The sequence below is a fragment of the Colossoma macropomum genome, unplaced genomic scaffold (genome assembly GCF_904425465.1).
Source record: "Colossoma macropomum unplaced genomic scaffold, Colossoma_macropomum, whole genome shotgun sequence".
Classification (NCBI taxonomy): Eukaryota; Metazoa; Chordata; class Actinopteri; order Characiformes; family Serrasalmidae; genus Colossoma; species Colossoma macropomum.
In genome coordinates, this window is record NW_023494799.1 from 29162500 (window position 1) to 29188916 (window position 26417).

The window sequence follows — 26417 nt, forward strand, 5'->3', positions numbered from 1 at the left end:
CAGTGGGCCAAGTTGGCATTTTAAATTCTTGAATGAACAATTTGTTGCCTGTTTATATACCATGAATCAAAGAAAGTGATACCTATTAAGCAGAAAGCAACTGGCTATTTAGTGAAACAGTCAGTAATTATACTATGTTGGTATAGTTTGTTATTTACAAAAATGCACAAAATATTTTGTTTTCATTAAATTTGCAACAAGAATTGGTCCAAATAAAAATAATGAATCTTCTTCGCTGATTTCGTATTTAATGCCCATTAACAGTAAATATATTTTTTGGCTTGATGAACAGACATCTGAAAACAGAATCGTGAATGACTGTGGGATGTTGGCCTACTTGAACCCTGCTTTGGATGGACGTCCTTTATTGCAGCGAAAAGCAAAGCAGCTAATTCTCATTTGCCCACTTTCAGGTCCGCAGAGAGATGCGCAGGCGGGGCGTGAGTTCATACTGAAAATGTTTGTGGACCTGAACCCGGACAGCGACAAAATCATCTACTCGCACTTCACCTGCGCCACAGACACGGAGAACATCCGCTTCGTCTTCGCTGCCGTCAAAGACACCATCTTGCAGCTCAACCTCAAAGAGTACAACCTGGTGTGAGGGAAACAGGGACACCTGCAGCCCAGGCAGAAATACGATTTATATGTACCCCACACACTCATACACTTAACATAATCAAGACTGACACAGTCCTACTCTTTACAGGCACAGATGTTTCTTATTTTTAGTTCTTTTATTTGGCCATTTTTTTTTGTCATTCTGGCAGTGTTATCAGTTGCTGCAGGAAAATACAGGCTCTCGCCTTCTCTCATCAGCTGATAACTCCTCTGCCCGTCCCTTCTGATTGCTCCTCTAACGGAAGGGCTGGGGCAGTCGGACTGCGTGTGGCGGTGGTCGACAGGGTCCTAGTTTGCACTGTAGCAGAGTTGCAGGTGGGAATTGAGGTAAGACTTTCATAAGAGGAGACCCTGACCTTAATCTTAAGAGGAAACGGTGTGAATGGAAGAAGAACTGCAACCGCATACGAAATGCCAATGAGAATTTTGGCACAGGCGCTATTATAGCAGGGCATTGGGTGCAGTTTTTTCTGCATGCCTCTCCAAGGCTAAACTTCAGCTAAACTTCACCTTGTATCCTTGAATGTACCTTGGTGTTCTTTTGGAAATAATGGGCGTTGAGACATTTCTTGGAGAATGGCAAAGGCTGTATGCATTGATTAGATTTTTGTATATTAGGAGTAATGAAGAGACTTCTCGCAATTATAAGTTCTACTGCTGCACTCCGAAAAGCAATGGTTATTCAAGAACCATGTGAAAATGGGTTCCACTCTCAAATTAGGGGATAGATGGATAACGGTGTTATGACCTTGTCACTATATGTACTAATCTACCTAACTAATTACCGCTCTGCATTAACAATTTTAATGATTCTATCAAAATTATTAGCAGTAGGTTTCCTCCTCCATCTGTACTATTTAGCCAAATTTCCATTTAGCTACGAATGAAGTACATGTTTTTGCCAGTATTGGTTGCATTACTCGGTACAGTTGAAGGGATGCAATGAATATTTAATGAAGTTTGCGAAACAAATTTGTATTTCATGTATGTTTACATACATTGTTAAGAAACTCTGGCTCAAGAAGTTTAATATAATCCAGGTATTATTTTGCCACATAGTATCTATTATTTAGATGATGTGTTATAGTTGTTGAATACTGTTATTATGCAGCGTATCGTGCTTATTTCATGGTTAAATTTAATAAATGAAGGTAATCTCAAAAAGCTATATATGTACAGAGAGGGCAAGAAGCAAGATTGAAGTAAATCGTAACCCCTAACATAACTCTTAGTGTTAACTGCTGGTTCCATGTAGAACTCTTTCTTTTGGCCAATATAGTACCACACAAAAGAGTGCTGTACAAAGTGAAATCAATATTTTCTATTTATGTAATTTATGGACCAGATATGTAATGTTAATAATAGGACTCTCCCCCTTAATGGTTCCTTGAAATGATAGGGGGGTCAGAGTCTATACTGCTGTAAAAATCTATTGGCTAGTGATTTGCTTTTCTTCCAGTATTTAGTACATGGTTGTCGCAGTTCTGTTCATGCTTAGGTTTTTTTTTATGCTTGAGAAGGGGAACCTTTTATGGCGCTTTATGCAAATAGGAAGGCAGTGGTTCAATTCTTAATTGGTCTATGCTTGCATTTTGTAACATAGTTTGGTATTGTTTCAGTACCATATCTTAGTTCTTGCTGTTGATAGCTCTTGAAATTCCATAGCTGATCTTCTCAGTAGGTTTTTTTGTCTTTGCTATGTAATTCAGGTGAGTTTTCATGCTTTTCAGTACAAGGGCTAATTATAGGTGAAGTTGATGAAATGAAAGGACTCCATTGAAGACTACAGAGCAATAGGTGCAATGAAGTGAGGAGCTGAATCAGGGAGGTGGTGGTGTTGATGTGTGAGTGGTAGGACGGTTATAGTCACCACAGGTTCGGTTTTTATGGTGTCACAGGGATACACCTCGAAAATTGTGTTTAATTTGATGTGATTAGAACACCATGTGAAACTCTAAGTAAATGCGAGCTTAAGTAAAAGTTCTTCTCTCATATTTGTATATATATATTTTCTCCCCTGTAAATGATTCTGAGTTGAATCTCTGTTATGTCAGTATGGACCATACTCTTGAGGTTGATGTGAAAGTTGTAAAACTCGTAATCATTTTCACATACATTTCGCGTTTATGCAATTTTTGTTTTGGTGCAGCAACAACAGGGGCTAGTTGGATGCTTTGATTGTCCTTGGACTCGGTTATTAAAAAGCACTTACATTTCTTTGGTAGTCGTGCCCCACTTGGTTTATACGTTTATTGCAAGAATTATGTCCTATTTATGGATGACAAAACATCTTCCTTTGTATTATACTCCCTTTAATAGCAGTGATCGGTATGTTCTGTCTGTGCTGTTTATCATTCTTATTGGAACACTTGAATCCTGAGAGGTGGTGCAGCTTGAGAATAGCGTTAGTCTATGCTGTACCCACGGAGGGTGCAAGTCATTTTCTTGTTGGTGCCACAGACATCACTTATGAGGATAACTTCTTTTGATTTTGCCTGTATCTGGATGTATTAAAGAAGCTTTTTTTTCTTGGCTTGGAAGTTTGTGCCAGTGTTGCACTGTACATGCTGTTCTTTGGTTACATTTTGCTATAATAGGCTATAAACCCTGTCTACATGTATGATATAGGTTTGGATACTTGCAGAACACATGAATATGTTTGTTATGTACGAGTTAATATCTTTTGGTGGAGAATTCAGGTGCCGGGCCAGTGAAAAGTGCAGTATCACTTTCAGCATAAAGATAATATCAACACTCATCATATTTAGCCGAGCGTTTCTGATGATGGGGAATGTGTATATTTATATCCGTACAAACACTACATGTTTGGCTGCATTGCCTAGGAGCACCACATGCGAGGTATGTCCAAAGGTTTGTAGACACCTGCTCCTCATACTTTTCTTCTGAAAATGAAGGGATTAAAAGGAAATTCCACAGATTCTGAATAATTTAGTTGTTTAGATGTCAGTACAATCATTCAGAGTGGTTGGATGTGAAACGGGGCATTGTAGAGAAACTTATGGACTCTTATTTGTTTACACTGGGTTGATGGTAACCATGTGTTGATCTACAATGCAAATATTTGCTATCCTCAATGGCTTGTGAACTTCTACACATGTTCTGAGTAATTTGCCTCACAAGAGCCTACATGTGTCTCTTCGCCATGAATGGCTTTTTTAAAATATGTTTTAGGCCAAAACCTCATCTTGAAATCATCGTAAAACAGTGTCTCAGGCATCAGAAAACATACCCATAAGCATTTCATGTAATAGCATTCAGTAAGAGCTTTCAGAGGCATTAAAGCAAACAAAGGTTTGCCATTTTGAATGAAGAACATGCCATTTATGTAAGTTGTGTAGACTGTGGATGAGTTTTGCGTTTTGGAAAGCGGAGGGTCTGCTGTCAGCAGAGGATTCTGGGAGAGAATACCTCCACTCCCCCAAAACGCCCCCAAAACACAGAACAGCAGCAGTTCAGTCGTTATTGGGCCAACCCACAGATGCGGTGTTTAATTTTTATTGTGGATACATTACAACTGAAATATAAAAGTCACATTATTCATGTTCAGAGTCCTTTCTTTAGTATCTTTTAAATGGTAAGTAAAAGGTTAATTACGTATGTAAATTATTGTTGGCTAAAAAGACAGTCAGCTTTCATTTATTCTTGTCTGAAATTGATAGAACGTTGATTTCTGTGAACTGTCATAACATATGAGGGTTGAACAACCGTCTACAAATTACGTTGCAAGTGGCAATCATCGGGGTTCAAGTGCTATGACGGAGCCATTAGGACACACACGACGGGCAAAGTTTTTAGAATGGCATCTATTTTTTACTGATGTGGGGTCTCAAAAGATGTCTGCCAAATTTTGTACACATTGCCCTTATGACCTTGAGATGGTGAGCAACAATTTTTAAACCAAAAAAAAAATCAAAATATATATATATAAATATTTGCATAGTTGTTGAATGCAGTGAACTAAATAATTCCACTACAATTCCTCTTTTTATGTTAAAATCACCTTTTTTTTCTAGGAATGATACCACCTGACTTGCTACAGAGGATTGGTTTCAGAATTTGTAACCTTTTCACTACTTTATGTCTGTAAACACTTCAGACGTCTGGTTCCTATCACCACCACTGAACAATTCTCACTTGCTTAGTTTGTTTAGGACAGTGCATTTCACCTCAAACCACTCTGAATGACCGTTTGTTGTGATTAAATTAACTGAAATTTTTGACAAATCAGTGGAATTGCCCTTTAATAGGGCGTACTAAAACCCCACTCCAACTCATCACAGAGGTACCTGAAGGAGCTCCAACACTCCAGCAATCACAGTTTTACTGCTCCACAGCCCAGTGCTGGGGGCTTCATACCCCTGTTGCTGTTGCTTGGCATTAAACATGGTGACCTTAGGCTCATGTGCGGCTGCTCCTGAGCGTCTCGTTCTATTGGCAGTGCTTTTCTATGGAGATTATAAGCTGTGTGTGCAATTAAATGCCTGTGTCAGTAATGAGTGCACCTTAAAGTAGCTGAATTCACTAATTAGAAGGCATGTCTGCATCCTTTTGGTCATGGTGTACCAGCTCCTGTAATTTCCAGTTAGCAGTAAAACACTACCAGAGTCCAGTGTCCCAATGTCATGTATTCCAGAAATGAACTACAGAACGTTAAGCTTTAATCACTGATCTGCTTTCCAGGGGAGCTTGTCCAGCTCCTGAATTCTTGATGGTTAGTTTTTGTTCTCCCTGGGTCAGTCTGCTGAACCCGCTGAGATCCTACCACTTTTCTGTTTGTTCAAGCTTGTTCCTGGTACTTAGAGATCTGAACACTAATTAATGGAAAAATGCTTTTGCTTGGTCCACACTGATGTGATGGATATATAAAACATGAAGCTACTTTTTCTTTTCTTCTAAATGCTGATACATTACCTGAACACTTGTATGTAGGACCACTTAATTATAAAGGGTTTTTTTGTAGTGGTGTATAAAATCAAAGTAATTTTGTTTTCTTTTGCTCTTTTTTTTAAGCATACCAAATGTAAATGATGTACTATAATGTGTGCCAATTCCCTTTCTTTGTAGAGCCAGACTCTTTTAACAAGTGCCAATATTGTGTAAAATCATAAAAAAGGACTTGGGTCTCTGTATTTTATGGTTCTGTTTTTAAGCAAGCCAACACCAAGTATGTGATTAAGTTAAAAAAAAATAAAAAAAAAGACGGTTTTGTTCTTTATTTAAGGCTAAAGATGATAAACTGCTGTTTTTAAATGAAATGACATCCTAAATGCATGTATTAGTTTTGCTGGGGCGGGTCGGGTGGCCTAACTGTTGATCATTTACAGTATTTTAGCCATATTTCTCTTTTGTATGTTTTCATTTCAACCACTGTTGCCTGAACCTCATTCAAACATGAAAACGATTTTCATAACCTTCTCCTTGAAAGAAAAGTTATCCGTTTTAAATTGGAATAAACTTTGTTCCTATATTTTATGTGTCTTGTCTTTTTTTATTAAAGCAACTAAGAGATATGCAACATCTAAATCCACTTAAAGAGCTCATATAATAAAACAAATTTTTCAAAATATTGACTTAATATCTCAATTACGAAGCCCTGCTGGTGACATCCCGTATGAATAATAATAATGTGAAATAGTAAGGCATCGGAATGAGAAGGCGTAGCCATGAGATGATGCCTTACTAAATCGTGGCCACGCGTTAGGATCTCATTCCCACGCCTTACTAAGACATGGCCATGCATTATATTTGATATATATTTGACAATCATTATTTTGAGATACTAGGTCAATATTTTGAAAAGGTTTTTTCAAAGGGGGCCAGAATGAACACTATCAAAATACCTGAGGGCCAGTCATTCTTTGTTAAAATATTCATCAATGATTTTAAATATTCAGTATTCAATGTATCATTACACCTACAGGAGCTTTTTTGACATCCCATTCTAAATTCATGGGCATTAATATGGAGTTGGTCCATCCTTTGCAGCTACAACAGCTTCCACTCTTCTGAAAAGCTTTCTACAAGATTTTGGAATGTGTCTGTGGGAATTTTTCACTGGAACTAAGGGGCCTAGGCCAAGCCCTGAAAAACAACCCCATAGCGTTATCCCCCCTCCACCAAACTTTACAGGTGGTGCAATGCAGTAAGTCAGGTAACGTCTTGGCATTCGCCAAACCCAGATTTGTCCATCAGACTGCCAGATAGAGAAGCGTGATTCATCACTCCACAGAATACGTTTCCACTGCTCCAGAGTCCAGTGGCGGTGTGCTTTGCACCACTCCCCATCCCATTTGACATTGTGCATTTTGATCTTAGGCTCGCGTGTAGCTGTTCGGCCATGGAAACCCATTTCGTGAAGCTCCTAACATGCAGTTCTTTTGCTGATGTTGCTTCCAGAGGCAGTTTGGAACTCTTCACTGAGTGATTCAACAGAGGATAGGCACTGTGTGCTTCAGCATTAGGCAGCCCCACTCTGTGAGTTTGCGTGGTCTGCCACTTTGTGGTTAAGCTGTTGTTGCTCTGAGGTGCTTCCATTTCATAATAATAGCACTTACAGTTGGCCATGGCAGATCTAACAGGACTGAAAATTTACAAACTGACTTGTGGCAGAGGTGGCATCCTATGACAACGTCATTTTTAAGGTCACTGAGCTCATCACTATGACCCGTTCTACTGCCAGTGTTCGTCTATCAAGGCTATGTGCTTAGTTTTATCCACCTATTAGCAATGGGTGTGGCTGAAACACCTGAACTCAATAATTAGCAGAGGCGTCCAAATACTTTTGTCCATATAGTGCATTTATTACATTAAACTACTCAGGCGTCATAAGAGGACTTGGGAATGTGTGATATGGGCCCTTTAACACAGCAGAAAGTGATCTCACGCTGAGGTGTGTGTAGTCTTTGTCAGGAACAAGTGAAAGGTTTATTCAGAGCTATGATTACAGTGCTCAATAATTCAACAGCTACACAACATTTGTCGCCCTCGTGTGGCACTACTGAGGGAGTCCTGGTAGTGACCATCTTTAGTTCTTTATCTGGAAATGCATTAAAAGTCCTAACAGCTTTTAACTCTGTATTGCTCTGAAAAGGTGTGGAAAAGGCCTCTTTAGCTTGGTGCAGGGCCCCGTCCTGAGATACTGGTTAAAGCCAGCTAAACCCGTGATGAGGGTGCTCAGGCGTTAATGTGTGTGTGCGGATCCAGACGCCTTCAGCGTAGTTTCACAGCAAACCAATCGAGAGGAGGCAAAACAGTCGGTCCTCTCAAGTCTGAACACAGCGCTTCAGGGCAAAAAGGGAGCCCACATTCTTCATGGTCAGCATTTGTCGAATGCGAACAACGGGGCTGTGTCGCTTGGCTTAGATTGTTTTCCCATGCCGAATGATACCTGAGGAGAAATCTCCGAGACACAGCCCTCCTAATCAGCGTTACCTGTGTCGGTGCCATACTAGCTGGTTTAGCTAGCCAGCTCCATCAGCTACAGCTGGCAGCGGCGAACAAAGAAGAAGAAGCTAAAAAACAAGGTTTTGAGCAGCTTTGCTTTCGCTTAACGTCTGCCTAGCGTTTGAGGAGAAAGTGGGCACACCAGAAACTGTCATGATGTTTCCACAATCCAGGCACTCAGTAAGTGTTTTGCTCGTTTTTCTTCGCCGTGTACTTACAACTAGCAGGATGACATTAGCATACGAAGCTAGTCCGCTAACCCGCCTCGTCCCTCATAGAGCTCCGCTAGCTGACGCTGCTTTCCAGACAAAACTTGTGAGCCTTTATCATTTTATTCTGTACATGTTACAGCTGTTATGTACGGCTGGCTATCCAGCTGTCTCTCTGACTAAGTATGTGGGATCTTTTTTAGTGAAAAATGAGTCGTGTTTAGAGCTGTGGTGAGCGATTTTTTTTGAAACCATTTTGTTTACATCAGCATAGTAACTTAACCTAATGCAGAATTCAGTGCAGAGTAGAGAGCAAAACCTTTTAGTCCAAAGATTTCAGACTCTCTGGAACTTTATTTTAGCCAGTTGTGAGCCCAAAATAGCTAGTTTTATTTTATATTTGCTTGCTTTTTGTTCACAGGCAGTCGTATATAGGCCAGGTAACGTTAGAGTTTCATAAGACATTGGTACAGTTTATATAATGAACTGATAAAGCTAGTTAAAATAACACCTCCAGCTTTTTGCTCACGAATTTGGGGCAAGTTCTGATGTAGAGTACACTATTTTGCTCCACTAATACAGCTCTAAATGAACTGAACCTCGTGTAATATTTCCTTATGTTATAAAAGCAGTCATTGTCTTTATTAGTAGTCCTCCCAGCTGGGATTGAAACCTTTACTTTCTAATTGGAATTAGCTTATTAGTTATCATTAGAGACCACTGGTTACTAGTTTACTGTCAAACGCATTTGGATTTAGTATCAGAAGACATTGTGAAACTATTATAAGCCTTTACACTGTGATATCAACCCATCAGAAAAGCACAAAATACCATAACTGACTATTGGACCCAACCAAGAACCAGATGAACATAGTTGGAGTAATATAGCTGTAGACTTTTAACAGTGAGTCACTGATTGAGAGTAACCTGTATGATGTGCCACTTTTGGCACTGTTTTGATAAACATACCACTTATTCTACACCTTCGTAATTTATAGCCTACATATAATGTGTTGTAACCCTCTCAAATGTGTTACTAGGAGTGCGCGAAATGGCGAAAATGTAACATCACCATCGTAGAAGACATTTTAAGGTTTGTTCAGTTGAAACAGACAAAAAAGTATGAGCACTGCTACATTTAAAAAGCTTTGTCCAGTTAAATAGTTAAACAGGTGTAATTATGCACTCTTGAATCAATCAGTTGAAGCAGTTTGTCATTGTAATTGTTTTTGCTGTACGATATCCACCGTATGTTCAGAAAAGCTTGTTGTGATGTAATTTCAAAAAAAAAAAAAAAATCACAGTGACAAACAAGTATCATCACACTGTTCGAAACAAAGGTGCTGTGCAGGTACATTTTTCATTCATCAAGGTACAAACAATGTAAATGTTCCTTCAAAGGTACAACAGTGGTTTTAAGGTCCAATCGTGAACCTTAAATAAGTTTTTCCATGTGAAAAGTACTTATTTGTACATTTTCATAAGCTAACATTTTAAAACAGAACAATAAAAAAAGCCTGGAGACGAGACGGGGTGTGTGGAGTCAATACAACTTAAACAATATAGTTTCAACGGATTATGGTACAGTTATGTTCCCTGACTCAAGGTACTGAGATGTACCCTTTAGGGTCCCACCCCAGTGACAGTTTACTACCTTTATTTCTGAGAGTGCATGTTGCCCAACCCTGTCTGTTACCTTCTGGGAGAGGTTGATTGATTTTCACTTCAAAGAGGATAATTTTGTTGCAAATTTGTATTACAGCAATTGTGTTGAAACTTCTTGCGCAGGTTCAGAAAAATAACATGAGATCATATTAACAGATCACAGACACTCTTAGTGCGCAGCAATTGCCATTTTTGAAAACCTCCCAGTGTAGTTTGATAATACATCAGGCAGCCCTAATACAGTTACAGCTTTTAGTGCTTTATTTCTTCAGTGAGGGTTTAAGTGGCAGGAACACAGCAGGTGCACTACAGTAATGAAAGTCAGGGCAGCGTGTGGAACATCCTCAGACATTAGGATTCGTATTAGTGCGGGTACAGAAAAGAAATCCGCTTTATTTTCTTGTTCTTGTCTTTGAGTTCTGTGAAAGGTTAGGAAGGGCCGAGAGAATAAATAGCAGAAGTGCAGCTAAACCAGTGATCTTTGCAACCCAGAGGTTTGAAGCATGCTAGACGTTTCCCCTCTGTTGTGTCTGATACATTAAAGAGCTCAGTTATTTGAGGGGGTGGGCATATCCTACATGTTTTTTTATTTTTAAACGTGTTCTCACTTTGCTTGAAGTCTATTTATGATATTTGTGTACCAAAAATAGCCAGAATTCATTTTTACATTACCATTAAACAGGCTGCTTTTGTTAATATGCCTTTAAGACTGATGTGAGTAAATGCAGCTGTAAGATTGGCTGTCTTGTGTTGTGCAAAAGCAGTCCGGCTGACACTTCATATAACTTTAGTGTAAATGGGGCGGGGCTGAACTGCTGTGAGTTGAGTAAGTGGACATATGTAAATGTATTGGTTTCCATGAAATCACAAACAGTGCATTCACACCAGGCAGTTTTAGCCGCTTACTTTTCACCAGACTGACCGAATGGACTGGAAAGCGAGTGGGACTCTCTATGTTTAGAGATGTTTATATACTACATGCAAATCTTTAATTAAAAAAAAAAACAAAAAACAGAGGAACATTTTTGGTTTCATATTATGTGAGCGTCCTGACCAATCACAAATGTTCTTTAGGTGTTGCAATGAATGTGAAGTAACTCACATGGTCCACAAGAGCTGGGCAATATAATATTTATCATAATCGTGATAAGTTACATCACAATATCTCTTAATATTCTTTTCTGAGAATATTGTGGATACCATCAGTTTATAAAAAAGCACTTCCCAACTGCTTGTTTGATTACACAGAGACCATAATTAGTTCTGTTTTGTTTGATTTAGTGTAGTGCAGTATGTAAAATGTTATAAATCACTTAGTGTGTTTACATGCACTTAATAATCTGATAACTGCAGAAAATCAGATATTGTCAGAAATCCGATCAACCTGTTTATATGCACTTCAGTAATCAGAAAAAGGCGGAAACTCCGGGTCTACATGAGTCGGGCAGTAATCAGATTTCTGCTTTTCAACCAGCCAATAAACTCCCAGAAGAAGATGTGACGTAAACGTAATGTAAAGCTCAAACTTCTTAGCACGTTTTTTTAAACATATTGCCACCTGAAAATATGAACATACAACATCTAGAAAATGAAGAATATTTAAATCCTTCATTTTGTCGATGATGTGTTTTGTTTCAGCGTTGCTCCAAAAGTGTTTTGCTGCCGTCTTGCGGCAGCACTGCTCGCTTATTTCCGCAGTCTGTTTTGCACATGCGCAGACTGAGAAATCAGAAAGAAATCCAGGTAAGAGTTTACATTCACTGAGACATCTGATTACTGAGCTGAAATCCTAGATCGGAGTATGGTGTGTACATGACCATTTGAAAAATCAGATAACTGCAGAAATTCGATTATGATCGGATTACTGAGTGCATGTAAATGCATTGTATTTGTAGTCTTGGATAGTATTTTTTAAATGTTGAACTTTTTCTGTTCCAAATTGTCAGATGTAAGAAAATAATATATATCATTGCGTCATGTATTGTGAAAAATTCTTAAGCATCATGATATTACTTTTTTGCCACATTCTCAGTCTCTGTGGTCCATAAATAAATAGAGGCAAAAACAATTAAATTTGGTCCAATACAATGAAGACTAGTCTTCAATCACTGTTTCAGTTCAAAGTATAGGAAGGAACAGTCACAATATGTAGCATTGTAACTGTAATATGATATACTGTCCATATCAACTGCTGCCTTTATTCCTCCTCTCCATTTCCATTCCTAGAGTGAAATTTAGCTCCATTTGAAAAGTTCATCAGAGTAATTTTTGACTTATATTTTGTGTTTATCATAAAACCATATCACGACGAGACATCACAGTATTATTGAGCCCCAGCTAAGTCAGACTTTACCTCACTCGTTTGCTCATTAAGGTGGTTAGTTCTGCTCATTATCTGATGATCTCTGTGATGCCGACTGCTACCCGCTAGGCTTAATTCAGCCACCGAACTGAATGTTTGTTCTCTTTGTCTTGCCTAATGATTGGCAACACAGGTCATTGTGCTTTCAAAGCATGAGGCGAACTCCTGTGACCTGCTCCTGCGTTGATTTATTACAGTGCAGTGGCTAATAAGGCGTTCTCGGTGATAATGCAGCAGATATTCCGCTCTGTGGTAATGCAGAACTCCACAGTAAACTAATTGCAGTGAATTGAACGTGTGATGCATTATGCAGCTGTGGTTATGAATTGTGATTGAGTGATTTTCGCCTTTCGGTGACAGCGTCTCTGTGGAAATGCCTGTAGTTTGTCAGACGGCGTGAACGCCCATGGTTTTTCCTGATGATCACTGAACGCAGCTGTAACGTCTGCCATTGTCAGAACACTAACAGCTCACACAAGTGCATGCAGACGATAACCCATTGGATCAAACCAAGAGTTCTAGAGAAGACTAGTCCATTTAAAGTCAACCTGAAATCAAATTTGGCCTTTTATGACCTTGTTAGCTCATGTTCTTGGTCATATTAAGTGCAATTCATCATACTGTACCATTTAAAAGGCCAAATTTTAGTTTTTTCTGTAGTCTTCCTTCGAAGTGGCACTAAGGCATCTAACTTTTTTATGGCACCATGCACAAGCAGTTGGGAGAAATAATATTAACCAGTAATATCATGTTTCACCTCCTGCTTCTGATGGTGCGTATTTCTCTTGGAAATACATCATGAGATGGAAGGAGAATGTTTTATGATTTCCAATTTATTTTGACTTTAAAATATATCACAGAGAGTTGTATTGAATACTAGTCCATTTATAGTCCCATTTACAAGCATTTATAGCATAGCCTGACTTACTTCAGTGTAAAACACATGGTATACACATGATAAGTTTACTAATGTATAACATTGTTTCTTTTTCCTTCCATCTGAATATTATCTAATCCTGTCTGTTTATTACAACATGCAGCCTTTTTGCTTTTTGTCACTTGTTTCATTTGTCAAGCCTTGTCTGTGTGTATCCGGATACTTTTACAAATGTAGTTTTCAAAAAATGTTCATGCACAGCAGCAGTTTTTGAAAATCTCTGCACTTATACAAGAATGCAGAAATGGCTCTAAATTGCTCGCATGAGAATGCGGGTCAAGTAGGAGGTAATAACACTTTATACACTTTAATATTGTACATTTCAGGAAGAACTTGAAGCATGCCGCAGAGCTAAATCAGAAATTTTCTACCAGTGTGACAGCGGTGCTGCAAATACAGTAGACTTTGACTTGCAGGCCTCCAGACCTCCATAATTTGTCGTCACTGTGGCTGAAACATCCACACAGCCCTGATCAGGCAGAGAAGCTGAGGTTTTTAGCTTTTTAACTGGAATTACAGTGTTAGGATTTAATTCCAATCTTTTACAGATCACTTCAAATATCTTCAGAGTCTTTGAGGTATTTTTCAGAATTTCAGTCTAGTCAGCACCCCATTTACAAGAACTGAGCGCAGTACGTTCTGATGCCTCCACACTACAGGTTAATGAAAAATGTAAAGCCATACTCAGTTATAAACATGTTATAAGCTCCCAAATCACCTGAAAATTGATGAGCACACAGAAACACCCCAGTCGTCAGTCATATTTCAGACAGTTCTGTATGCTTTATAAATGAAAACAGCTACAGACATGCACAAATTACTGTCGTTTTCAGAAAGCTTTGTTTTGTCCACACTAAAAGACTGAAAACAGGGTTTTTAAAAATCTTCACCCTTAGTGGAGCCAAGGTGAAGGAAAATGCTGTTTTCGTGTGGACGTGTGGCCAAAATGCATAGGAAAAACTGTGTTTTCAAAAATATTCAGATATGTGTAAACGGGCCCTCAGTCATTATACCTGTTGTACTTCGATCAACTGTTTACTATGACTGTGTTAGTTGGACTGTATGAGTCGACCTGTGTTGTTTACCGTGAGTGTGTTAGTTGGACTGTGTCAGTCGACGTGTGCTGTTTGGACTGTGTCAGTTGACCTGTGCTGTTTACTGTGACTGTCTTAGTTGGACTGTGTCAGTCGACCTATGCTGTTTACTATGACTGTCTTAGTTGGACTGTGTCAGTCGACCTGTGCTGTTTACTATGACTGTCTTAGTTGGATTGCCAGTCAACCTGTACTATTTGGACTGTGTCAGTCGACCTGTGCTGTTTATATTGTGACTGTGTTAGTTGGACTGTGAAAGTCAACCTGTGTGTTTTAGTTGTGACTGTGTTAGTTGGACTGTGACAGTCGACCTGTGCTGTTTACTGCAGTTGTTAATTAGACTGTGTCAATCAACCTGTGCTGTTTACTATGACTGTCTTAGTTGGACTGTTTCGGTCAACCTGCACTGTTTGGACTGTGTCAGTCGACCTGTGCTGTTTTTATTGTGACTGTGTTAGTTGGACTGTGAAAGTCAACCTGTGTGTTTTAATTGTGACTGTGTTAGTTGGACTGTGACAGTCGACCTGTGCTGTTTATATTGTGACTGTGTTAGTTGGACTGTGAAAGTCAACCTGTGTGTTTTAATTGTGACTGTGTTAGTTGGACTGTGACAGTCGACCTGTGCTGTTTATATTGTGACTGTGTTAGTTGGACTGTGAAAGTCAACCTGTGTGTTTTAATTGTGACTGTGTTAGTTGGACTGTGACAGTCGACCTGTGCTGTTTACTGTTAACTGTCTTAGTTGGACTGTCAGTCGACCTGTGCTGTTTACTGCAGTTGTTAATTAGACTGTGTCAATCAACCTGTGCTGTTTACTGTTACTGTCTTAGTTGGACTGTTTCGGTCGACCTGCACTGTTTGGACTGTGTCAGTCGACCTGTGCTGTTTTTATTGTGACTGTGTTAGTTGGGCTGTGAAAGTCAACCTGTGCTGTTTACTGTTACTGTCTTAGTTGGACTGTGTCAGTCGACCTGTGCTGTTTACTGGGACTATCTTAGTTGGACTGCGTCAGTTGACCTGTGTTGTTTACTGTTACTGTCCTAGTTGGACTGTTTCAGACGACCTGTGCTGTTTACTGTAACTGTTAGACTGTGTCAGTCGACCTGTGCTGTTTACTATGACTGTCTAAGTTGGACTGCCAGTCAACCTGTACTATTTGGACTGTGTCAGTCGACCTGTGCTGTTTATATTGTGACTGTGTTAGTTGGACTGTGACAGTCGACCTGTGCTGTTTACTGTTAACTGTCTTAGTTGGACTGTCAGTCGACCTGTGCTGTTTACTGCAGTTGTTAATTAGACTGTGTCAATCAACCTGTGCTGTTTACTATGACTGTCTTAGTTGGACTGTTTCGGTCGACCTGCACTGTTTGGACTGTGTCAGTCGACCTGTGCTGTTTTTATTGTGACTGTGTTAGTTGGGCTGTGAAAGTCAACCTGTGCTGTTTTACTGTTACTGTCTTAGTTAGACTGTGTCAGTCGACCTGTGCTGTTTATGCGAGCGTGATTTTTGGCGGAAATAACTGTCAGTGATCAAAACCGATCATCTGGGATGCATCCTATCAGAATAAAGTGGGCAGGGCTTATATTTTATATGATGTTCAGTATATTGTACTGTATACTATAAATTATACTATATACTGTGTTCATTTGTGTTATTATATTCATGAGAAGTTTGGAAATCCTTACAGGATTGCCATCTTTGGGGCTTATTTTGTTGGAGGTCTGGTGTGGAAAGAATTGAAGATTTGAATAGGTTCTTTATTGACAGCTTTTATTTCTCTGTGTAGTGTTTAGTTAGGGTTCTGCAAAATCGACACATTTCTAACAGGTGAAATATCGAAAATCAAATTTAATCCTGACCTCAAAATCAGACCTGAAAATGTGTGCCTGTATCTGTAGTCTTTGTAAATGATTCACCAGAGCAGTAGGTTCAAGAGGTATTTATATGTAGAAAAGCTTGCTGGCAACAAATACCGTGAATGCTGAGCAGACGTTTGCGATGAATTCATTGCAGTGGCCAAGTGGCCAATTAAGAGTAATATATGATTAGTCAGTGCGGTCCTGCTGGCTCAGTCAGCTGGCGCTGAGGACAGGAGAGGCTCTGAGAAATCACCAGCTTGGCTCTGGCTGGTCTGAATTCCGGCCAGAGGAGAGGAGGCAGAGCGCTACTTGGTTGCCACGGCAGAGTGACTCCATAGCAACGACATCTCGCCGTTCATGACAGCGAAGGTGTTTACTGAGGCTGACCTGAATGGCTCACAGCTGCGGTTGTGTGTCCTGCTGCCAGTGTGACGGCGCTGTGAGACACGCTGATCTGATATCTGCAGGCTAAAGGCAACACCCCCCAACTTTACCCTCAGGCTCTGTCTGTCCTATTTTACTCTCCTCTGCCGGAGCTGTAAAAATGCATGAGTGCATCTTGGTGCCTCTGTCTGAAGGTGGTGATTCAGCTGCATCGATTTCAGAAGGTTATATTGCGTTATAATATAATATTAATTGATTAGAATAATATTGAATAAAGTATGCACTCATTGTTTGGAGCGCAGAATTCTCAGACTATTTTCAAAAAGAAACAACCCAGAATATAATAAATACTGGGTCTATTGTTTTTGTTGTCTGTGCTCTACTAATGTGCACATTGAATGATTACTTAATTTAAAAAATGTTGATTAAAATGTATTTTCTTGTGGAATCAGCAGAAATAATTTGGCAGTTGCGTGATCATGTATATTTTAAATACTCCTTTCTGTTACAGTAAGACACTGATCCTGATTGACAAACCCATTTATGTTTTGCCATAGTGTTTTTAGATTTTTAATGAAGTCTTTTTAAAGGCTTCCTAGTTTATCCTTTTTTTATAGTTTTATGGAATCTTTTAAAAGGCTTTGAAAGGTTTCTTATTGAAATTCAGGTCACACTAAAAAAAGCTGATGCTAAATAAAAACAGTTTACATAAAATGAACTTGCTAAAATTATTACAGTTTAGGCTACACTGTGTGCTGTGAAGTCCAACATCAACAACACAGAACAGCTGGTCTTCCAAGGCAGCTAATTCCGTTGTTTTTTAATTGTACTTGTCGTTTTATGCCGTTATATCATTTTAAAAACTATGTCTACAGACAGCGTTAGTGGTTAGTGGTGACCTTTCTTCTTCTGTTGTTTTGTTGTTTCTGTGCGTCATGCAGGATGTTGTGTTTTCAGTGGAAAAGTATTTGGGTGTTTTAGCTCCTCTTAATACAGTGAAATAGTTTCACATGGCCGACATTTTCACTGTTTGAAAGTGCCTATGATGACGACTGCATAAGAGCTGAAGAGCGAAACAGCTTTTTTATCAGCATTTCTTATTTTTATTACCAGTCAAATTATTTGTAAAGTCTTCAGTCGTGGCACTCACTTATAGGTCTGCTTTAATCTTTTTTTCATTTTCCCTTTTATTGTTTTCTGTGAAAACAATAAAAGTAGGCTTGGCTGTCGCTGTGGATTATACTAGTAATCGAGTAAAGTAATGCTCGCCAAAGTGACTTAAGTGCTAGTAGCTCCACCTTGCTGGACACGGCTTTATAGTAAGCTGTGAATAGCCTGTTATCATTTAAATTGCGGACTAAACACTTCGGCAGTTCATGGAGAATGTACATTTCCCTTATTTATTTTTAATCGAGTAATCATTATAGCCCTACTTATGATTTACTGAAATTTCAGTCACTGAACATTTTTGGTGGTCAAAAATGGCACTTTTAGTGACCTGAAATTTCAGTGTATCCGTTCACTTCTATTGTTTGGCCTTTGGCTTAAAAACCTGATTACTAATGTCTTAGATAGTGGCAGCCCAAGAGTGAAAGGATCACATTTGTGTTTACAGTATATTTAATAATTATTCACAAAACATCATCCAAAAAAAATGAACCTAACCATGTTGATTTCATGGTGAAATGATTTCCTAAAAAATATTGGATTTAAATCAGTATGAGGTCAGAGGTTTACACGTTGTCTGTATATCTGCTTCCTAGTGTTGGTGTATTCAGTGTGATAATGTCATTGCTGTCTTGTGTTTGATCGTGTGTGGGCTCTCAGTGCATACCTGACTGCGGCCCCTAATTCACTCCGGTGCCCTTATGCTGCATTATGGTGCTATTAAGACCCAGCGCAGGGTAATAAGAGCAGGGATTAGGAATTTAGTGCTTTCCAGGAGCTGCTGCAGCATTTCAACACAGAGCTCTTGCAGCCAAGGCTTTAATTTTGTCTCTCTTTGCTCTCTTATTCCTCAAATAATATTTAATGTAATCATAAAGAACCAAGGGTCGGTATAAGTAATTTAAGCATCAGTGTTAAAGTGGAGAAAACCTCAGATTACTCACTGAATATCAGTTGATTTTTGGTTCTGTAAGGCGGAATTAATAATGCACACTTTTTCTTTGTAGACTGGATCAGAATGTGTAAAAAGAAATTCGTATTTTTTATTTTGCTGTTTATTTATTTAGCTGTATATTTTTAGACATAATGAATAATAGACCTTTTTCATGAAGAGAAAATGCTCAAAGCTGTTCTAAATCAAAATCAGGCCATCAAACATGTGAGTGAAATGGCACACAGAAAGCATAGCTGTAGGCAAAAGCGACACTGCGAGTTATTCACGTACCTGTGAGCACATGTTTTAGTGAAGCAAAGTGTTTTAGTGGTTGTTGTTATTGGTGACCTGCTTTGCCTTCAGACAGCTGTGCTTCACTTCTCACCCACTTAGCTCTGGTTAACTGCTGATATTAAATCATTAAAGAGCCTACGCAGGGTTTCCCACAGCTGTGTTTAGTCAAGATGGTGCACCGAAACATGAGGACCGCATCTGAGCGAAGGGACTGATATTATATACAGATTTAACAATGGTCATTAGCAGTGCTCCTGACTTTCTCTGAATTGAAAAGGGCTCGTGTAGCCACCGCATGTGGCTCTATGTCCAGCTGTGTGAATCAGGCTGCTTGATTTGAGGAATGGTTAATTACTCATGTTGCTCTCAGATAACAGTTCACCACAGAACTACATACTGGTGTGTACTGCAAGTTTGATAATTCTAGCTCAGTATTTGTTATCGTTCAGGCATTATTATCTTGGGTTTGTAGGCCCAGTCGAGTCCAAGGGCCTGTTTACACTTTTCAACATGGGTAGTCTGTGATCGAATCAGGTTCGGATTTTACTTGACTGCATGAAAACCCAGGTGTAAGCACCCCAGGATCGGGTTACAGTAGGATCACTGAAACCCCATTTGGAGGTGGTCAGAGATGGATCTTGACCACATTTAACGCATGTGTAAACCGAATGAGTTTTCTCTTTCCATATACAAATATTGAGTGTTATGTAATGCGTCTGCCGAGCGCTGACCAGCAGGCATAAGAATAAACAATGAAATGAAAGGAGAATATGCAAGGCTGGAGTTCCCCAAACCAGGTGCCTTCTTGTACTTTGGGCTGATGAATGTGTCCAAGCTGAGCTTGCCGACTCGTGTCGTAACAGGAGAAACAGTAAACAAAAGTAAAACGAAAATGACTTGCACATTTATGTGCTTTGCATGTGGCATAGTCAAATCGGATCTCATCTAGGCAAATTGGGAATGCATTTTAGTTAATAATGTCAATAGAATCTGGCCAACCCAAATAAACAACCTTCAGACTGTATTTAAGTGTATCCAGATAGGATCCGGATATGAAACACTTGTTAATGTGTGTTGTAAACAGGCTTCAAAAGAGCTATATGGAAAATCTGGGATTTTTTCATTCACTTTTAGGTCCGACAGTAGATAAAAATATTGGATATTGGCATTGGCATAAAATTCTGATATTAGTCTGTCCCAAGTTAAGCCTGAGAGTAACTTTAAATAAAATCAGTGACACATGATTTATGCACAATATTGACAGTTTCTCAGGCTTTTAGTAGACTTCACCCAGTACTGTTGGTAAAATTTTGATTTAGAAATCCTGGAGACAAGTACCTCCAGGCTGTAGGTCAGAGTGAATGCCTATGAGCTACTCATTCAGCTGTGGTTGACTTGTATTCTCAATCATTTTTATCTAGCCTAAATGAAAAAATAATCAGCCTTTAGACTGTATTCAGTGTTCAGGCAAAGGCATCTATGTTGGAATATGTACCTTTTAACAGGACATAGAGGCACCAACAAAGCTAGGGGAGTTTCTGTAGAAGCTGCATGAGTGTAGATCCATCAGTGTACGACCAACCAGGATAACGCCAACTCAGTCTATATAAACCAAGATATTCTGCTACCTGGATACTGTGGGCTGAATGATATTTGGAAAAAAGTCACATTGAAGGGTTTTAGAATTGTGTAATAAATATCACATGTAATAATAAATATTGTGTAATAAATATTTGCAAAACAGAGGAATAGTCTTTAAATTCTCTAGTCTAGAGAATTTACTACATTTTTGGAAAAGTTTAGCACATCAGCAATGCATGAGATGTAGAAATATTAGGGATTTGTGTGCATACTTGAGTACTTATTTAACCGTTTGAGGTGTGTTTTCAAATACTGAAATTCATTGCATTTCATCACTGAAAGGCAAAGAAAATAGAAAATATGCAGTTTGAAGTTGTTGTGAAATCTACAATATACGCACACCTATGACCGTCGCACAGCGACTGAACTCTGTATTACTGCGCCACAAAAACCCTTGTGCTGTTAATGGAATAATTTTTGACTCTAATGCTGCTCATATTGACCACTGAGTATTAGGGGTGCAACAGTTATTCGACTAAAATCGATGACCACATTAGTTGGCAACTAATTTAGTAGTTGATTAGTCGATGACGTCATTACGCGTCTTTCTCGCGCTCACTAGGAACGTTTTGACATAACAGTTTACTGGAGAGTTAACAACAGCGCAGTGGCAGCCTCAAGAACAAAATCCTGAAAAGTGTGGGGCCAAAGTCAGAAAAAAGGTTGCCAGATGTGCTGTTTGTAAAGCCGACCTTAGCTGGCACGGGAGCACATCCTCCATTCAGCAGCATATGAAAAGGAAACTTATTGGCTCACTGGATGAAGAAGATGCATCGCGGCAAGATACTTCGCGTCCCAAATCGCATACCAGCACACTAAATAGTGTCTAAAAATAGCGCATATATTATTAGAAGTGCACTCATTAGTGTAGTGCGTGAAGTACGGAAGTGTGTGGTTTGGGACGTGGCGATAGTTGTGCTAGCGAGCTAGTTAGCTAATGTTAATGTTAAATTCCGTCCTGCTTCATGTTCTGAGCTGAACTGTAACATTTTCTGTTTCTAAATGCTGCTCTCTGGAATCGTTAATGGAGTTGGAACAGAGGAGCAAGTAACTACTATTCACAGCGACCCTGTTCACTTTCCAGATAACGTTTACAGTTTCAACACTGCATCGCCGTCTTGGCGGCGAGGCCGCCGGTGCGTTCAACTTCGGCGAACACAGGAGAGCGATTACAAACGGGTTTCTGCTCTCCGCGAACATTTAGCTCCACCTGCTAACAGTTTATGGAGGTAGTTCTCCGTGAACACACAGGGCAGCTGGCAAAGGGTCACCGCTGAAATGATGCGTTTACACAAAATCGTTCAAATTGAACTGTTCATAGAGAAGTTTGCCACAAACATTCTCCACTTTCCCATCCGCTCCGTCACAGCGCATCTCCTCTGCAGCGGGGAGTATCCGCTCTCAGAGGAGATCAGGCCTCTCACTGGAGCACGGAGAGATACTGACTTTCCTCCGTTTAAATAAAGACCTGTGATTGTAAAATGTAGTTGCAGTAAAGTGTAGACAGACAGCAGAATGCACAGAGCACAGACTGCACTGTTTAAATTTAACGTTTACATTTAGATTGATTTTTTTATTTACTTGATTAAAGGAAGACTGATTTAGTTTTGTTATTTTATTGCTGCTACTTTGCACATCCTTGGTTATAAATTTTGACAGCAAAACATTGGAGTTTTATTTTTTTTGTCTTTTGTATTAGCAGGAAAGTTCATTAAAACTGAATGGTATTCATCTTTATTCTCTTCATTGTTAGGTAGCAAATGCATAAAACAGCATCAAGCTAAATTTAAACGCTAATAGCTACATAAAAGTTATTTGGTAATGTAGTGATTCATAATCCAAATAATCGATTATTCGTTTTAGTAATCGATAGATTATTCGACTATCAAATTAGTCGTTTGATGCAGCCCTACTGAGTATATTGATGAAGTAAGAACCCGTTTTTGTTTAAACTTAGGGGCAGGCGACTTATGTTCTTAACTAGAACTAGGCTGGTCAGCTAGCTAATAGGTTAAAAGATAGCAAACTGGCTAAACAACTCCATCATTAATAATACAGGCTTGAATTAAAGTACTTACGGTTTGAGTAACTGTGAAACGACAATAAAAAAAAGTATTAAAAAAATCACTTGAATGGATTACACGCTTCAAATGTTCGTGTTTCAGTCAGAAGTGGCATCAAACCCAGGCTGAATCCCAAACCGCTCCATATTCCCTATATAGTGTGCTAACTATGAAAGTTTAGAAATTGTAGCCTACAGCCGAAGAGTGCATCATTTATCGAGTATGGATGTGTCTGAGTCCCAAATGATTATTTCTTCACTGTATTTAGCACTGTTGGGCTGCAGGATTCAGTATTTAAATTCCTACGTAATGCACTATGTAGGAAGCAGGGAGCCCCAGCACGAGAAGACGGGCGCTGCTAGATTGGTGCTAAAAAAGAGTCACGTTAGTAATCTGGTGACCAAAAAGTACTTATAATGTTAAAGTTTTTGCATTAAACAGTGCTGTGTTATTATATGTTCATTGTTATATGACAAGAACTTGACTGCAATATATAGCGATGGGTGATAGAATGTTCTCCTCATTTAGCCATCCATGACCAACGATACAATGCTCTAAAGGAATTTCTTGGTGAAATACTTGTTTATCGCAATTATTAATAATAAAAACTTTATCATATTTTATGTTCATGGGAAGGGAGTTTTAGGCACTCTGCTTCGTGTCATGCCTATGAACACCCCTTGCAGTAACCCACAGCCCCTCGTGACTTATTGCTGTCATAGCCTCCATTATTGATCCGTCACCTGTCAAACGGATTTCACTTGGCTGTTTAATAATAATTAATTTTTTTATTTTTTTAATAACACCAGTGCTGTCATCTAAAATGTAAGCCCTGTGCTGATTTTGGCTGAGGTCAGTATGTTTCCTTATTGTTGTTGGTTTTTTCCTGCCTGCAGTTAACATTATAGCTTGACTCTTACAGATACTCAGAGATCAAAATTAGGTAGAATGCACGTCCCTAATAGAAATCAGACTGTGATTGTGCTGTGTGGTGTAATTTTGATGCACTTTGTAATGTATTAAAACACCTTTGTGAGCCACTGATGACTTGATGAAAGATCATTTTGAAAGATTATTTTGACCCAAATTATTTGTTGTATAATGCAAACGTTTTGAATCATCCAAACAGCCATACAACACTCATTTGTATAATTTGATGGCAGAATGCTAACTTAACACTGCTAACTGACATTGTGGAGGATTTAAGGTGTGTGTGTGGCTTTTTGAAGAGAGCTAGCCTGTCAGCAGATACACCACTGCTGTTGTTGTGGATAGAGAGATAAATGACCCTAGCTGTACACACGCTCGTGTGCTTTGTCATGTGTGAGCTGATGTTGTGGGTGGTGCTTTATTGAGGCCTCTTCAATGAACAGGACAGACCGCTGCTTTTTTCTCTTAAGCCTCAGACATGGAGGTTAATCCTCGCCGTCCCACATCTTGCTTACTGAACCAATGCCAACACACGTGCAGTAAAAAGCCTACACTAGAATTTTGTTGTTGCCTTTGTCACAATGTTGGCTTACAGACAAGATGTTTGTAAAGTTGCCTGTTAGGCCTGTGTCTCATAATGGTAAACCAAGTTACTGAAACAGCATCCATTTACCACTTATTAATTTATTCTAAGCAAATCATAAGAAGACACTTATGTTCCAGCTCATATGCTTAACTGAGCTTTTAGACATGTTAAGGAAATTGAGATCTTTCATTAATACCACGTTTATTGTGTCTAACAGTTGTTCCAGTGTACACTGTCGTTTAAAACGGCTTCAGGCGAAATGGCGTCAAAGAAGAAGGTATCAGGCTAAGCTAAGAGGCCTCAGGCAGTAAAATAAGTGTGACGTTCGCAATTGTGTTCTTTCTTACTAAATTAACTGCAGTTTTATGGCCAAATTAATACACTGTAACCACAACTCTTACTGGTATTAGAGACGGTCTCAAAATTACCAGACAAATAGTACTATTATTATCCTTTGTTGTAGTTATTAGAATTATGATTTATTGCTATACATGTAAAATAACCTTTATGGAAATAAAAATGAGGTAAAGGAAAAAGTCCATGTCAAACCATCCCACATAGGAGGCCTCTCTTTGGCACAGGCCTGTTGCCTCTTGTGGTTTTCACCTGCACCTGCAGTTACTCTCACAGCCAGACATTTGTGTTGCATCATCACCACACGCACTTCCACCAAGGGTCTTTTTAACTCGTGTCTCTTAGGAACATCAAACACAAAAGAGCAGCTGTTTGGGTCATGACATGGTGCAGTGCTGACCACTGCCGTGCTGAGTTTTCTCTGGCCACTGCAGCGGAGCACAAGGCTCAGGGTCAGGAGCAGATTGCACACAGATGAATGTTATATCCTTTAATGAATTCCAGTAGTTCCCACAGCTAAAAAGACATGCTAGTGACTGGTCATTATGTGTGCTGTGTTATATCACTCGATTTTAAACTTGCCAGATATAAACATTTTTTTCTTCACACCATTTAAAATGCCCTTTACATTGTGCGAGCATTGAATATACTACGGAGGAGCAGAAAATGTCAGCATTTTATTTTATTGCTTTTGCAGCCCTGCAGGAATGAATGTTCTTTTTCTCCGTAACACTAACCCAGGTACCAAAGAGATCAGTGCTTTGGCTAACCAGCCTTCACGAATGCTCACAGCAAAACGGCAAGCAGACTTCACAACCAAGAGTCAGTTAAAGTGGCTTATAAAGACTACTCTGATGAAGCAGGTGTGTAAAAATGATTGAATCATGAAAAAAGTTTTAAAAATATGTGTAGCTTGATAAGCAAGTTAAAAACTACTGTGTTGTGTGGTGTGTTCCACAGTGATGTAGGTGCTCTTAATGTGAAGGACACGTTCTGGGTTAATTAGGCCATGTCTTCTTTCGTTATGATTATCAGATACTTGCGGTGTGAACTTTTTCAGCAGCGTGTTCTACACATGTTGTTATGTGTTTGTGTGTGTGTGTGTGTTTGATGTGCACTAATGATGGTGTACACAGACGGGTGCACTACAGAGTGCAGCAGTGTTGTGAAACACAGGATCCTGCTGGCAGCCCTTTGAGAGCCACCGTACACAGATGAGAGGCCAGATACACATGGATGAATAAATTAATGGGTCATCATTAGTAGATAACAAGTTCTAGAGCTAAATTAATGGGTTGTCATTGATGGAATGAATTATCGTTGGTAGAGCATCAGTTTTTTGACCAAGTTAATGGATCATCATTGATACATCGCCGGTTCTATGACTAAATTAATGGATCGTCATCTGGAAATCATCAAGACTATGAGTAAATAAGTGTTATTGGTAGATCATCAGTTCTATGGTTACATTCATGAATGGATTAATGTTGGCTCTGTGACTTAATTGATGGATCGTCTTGGTAGATACTGAGTTCTGTAATTAAATTGAATGGATCATTGTTAGGTTATCAGTTTATGAGTAAATTAGCATCATTGATCATCGGTTTATGACTAAATTAATGCATAGATTTTTGGTAGATAAGTGGTTCTGTGACTAAATTAATGGTAGATGCTAAATTAATGGTAGATTGTCAAGTCTGAGTAAATTGGCATTATTTGGTAGATCATTAGTTCATAGATGGGCTATTATTGGTTGATCATTGGTTCTGTGACTAAATTAATGGATCACTGGTAGATCATCAGGTCTGTGACTAAATTGTTGGCTCTATGACGATATTGATAGATCATTTTG

The 26417-nt window shown here is 39.1% G+C and overlaps 2 protein-coding genes across 4 annotated transcripts in view; both read left to right on the plus strand.

The window, feature by feature from the left end:
• Nucleotides 1-4226, plus strand: part of LOC118818804 (guanine nucleotide-binding protein G(q) subunit alpha-like) — a 34659-nt gene extending 30433 nt beyond the window's left edge. For both annotated transcript variants that reach the window (XM_036586255.1, XM_036586256.1), the window contains exon 7: nucleotides 414-4226. In XM_036586255.1, the coding sequence (XP_036442148.1) occupies nucleotides 414-604 (191 nt within the window). In that variant the 3' untranslated portion in view covers nucleotides 605-4226. The remainder of the gene's footprint in view (nucleotides 1-413) is intronic.
• A 3487-nt stretch (nucleotides 4227-7713) lies between these two features.
• The window catches only part of tle5 (TLE family member 5, transcriptional modulator), a 51932-nt gene continuing 33228 nt past the window's right edge, over nucleotides 7714-26417 (plus strand). The window contains exon 1 of one of the 2 annotated variants that reach the window (XM_036586258.1): nucleotides 7714-8265. In XM_036586258.1, coding sequence (XP_036442151.1) covers nucleotides 8239-8265 — 27 coding nt within the window. In that variant the 5' untranslated portion in view covers nucleotides 7714-8238. The remainder of the gene's footprint in view (nucleotides 8266-26417) is intronic. The other variant, XM_036586257.1, reaches the window with a different exon arrangement.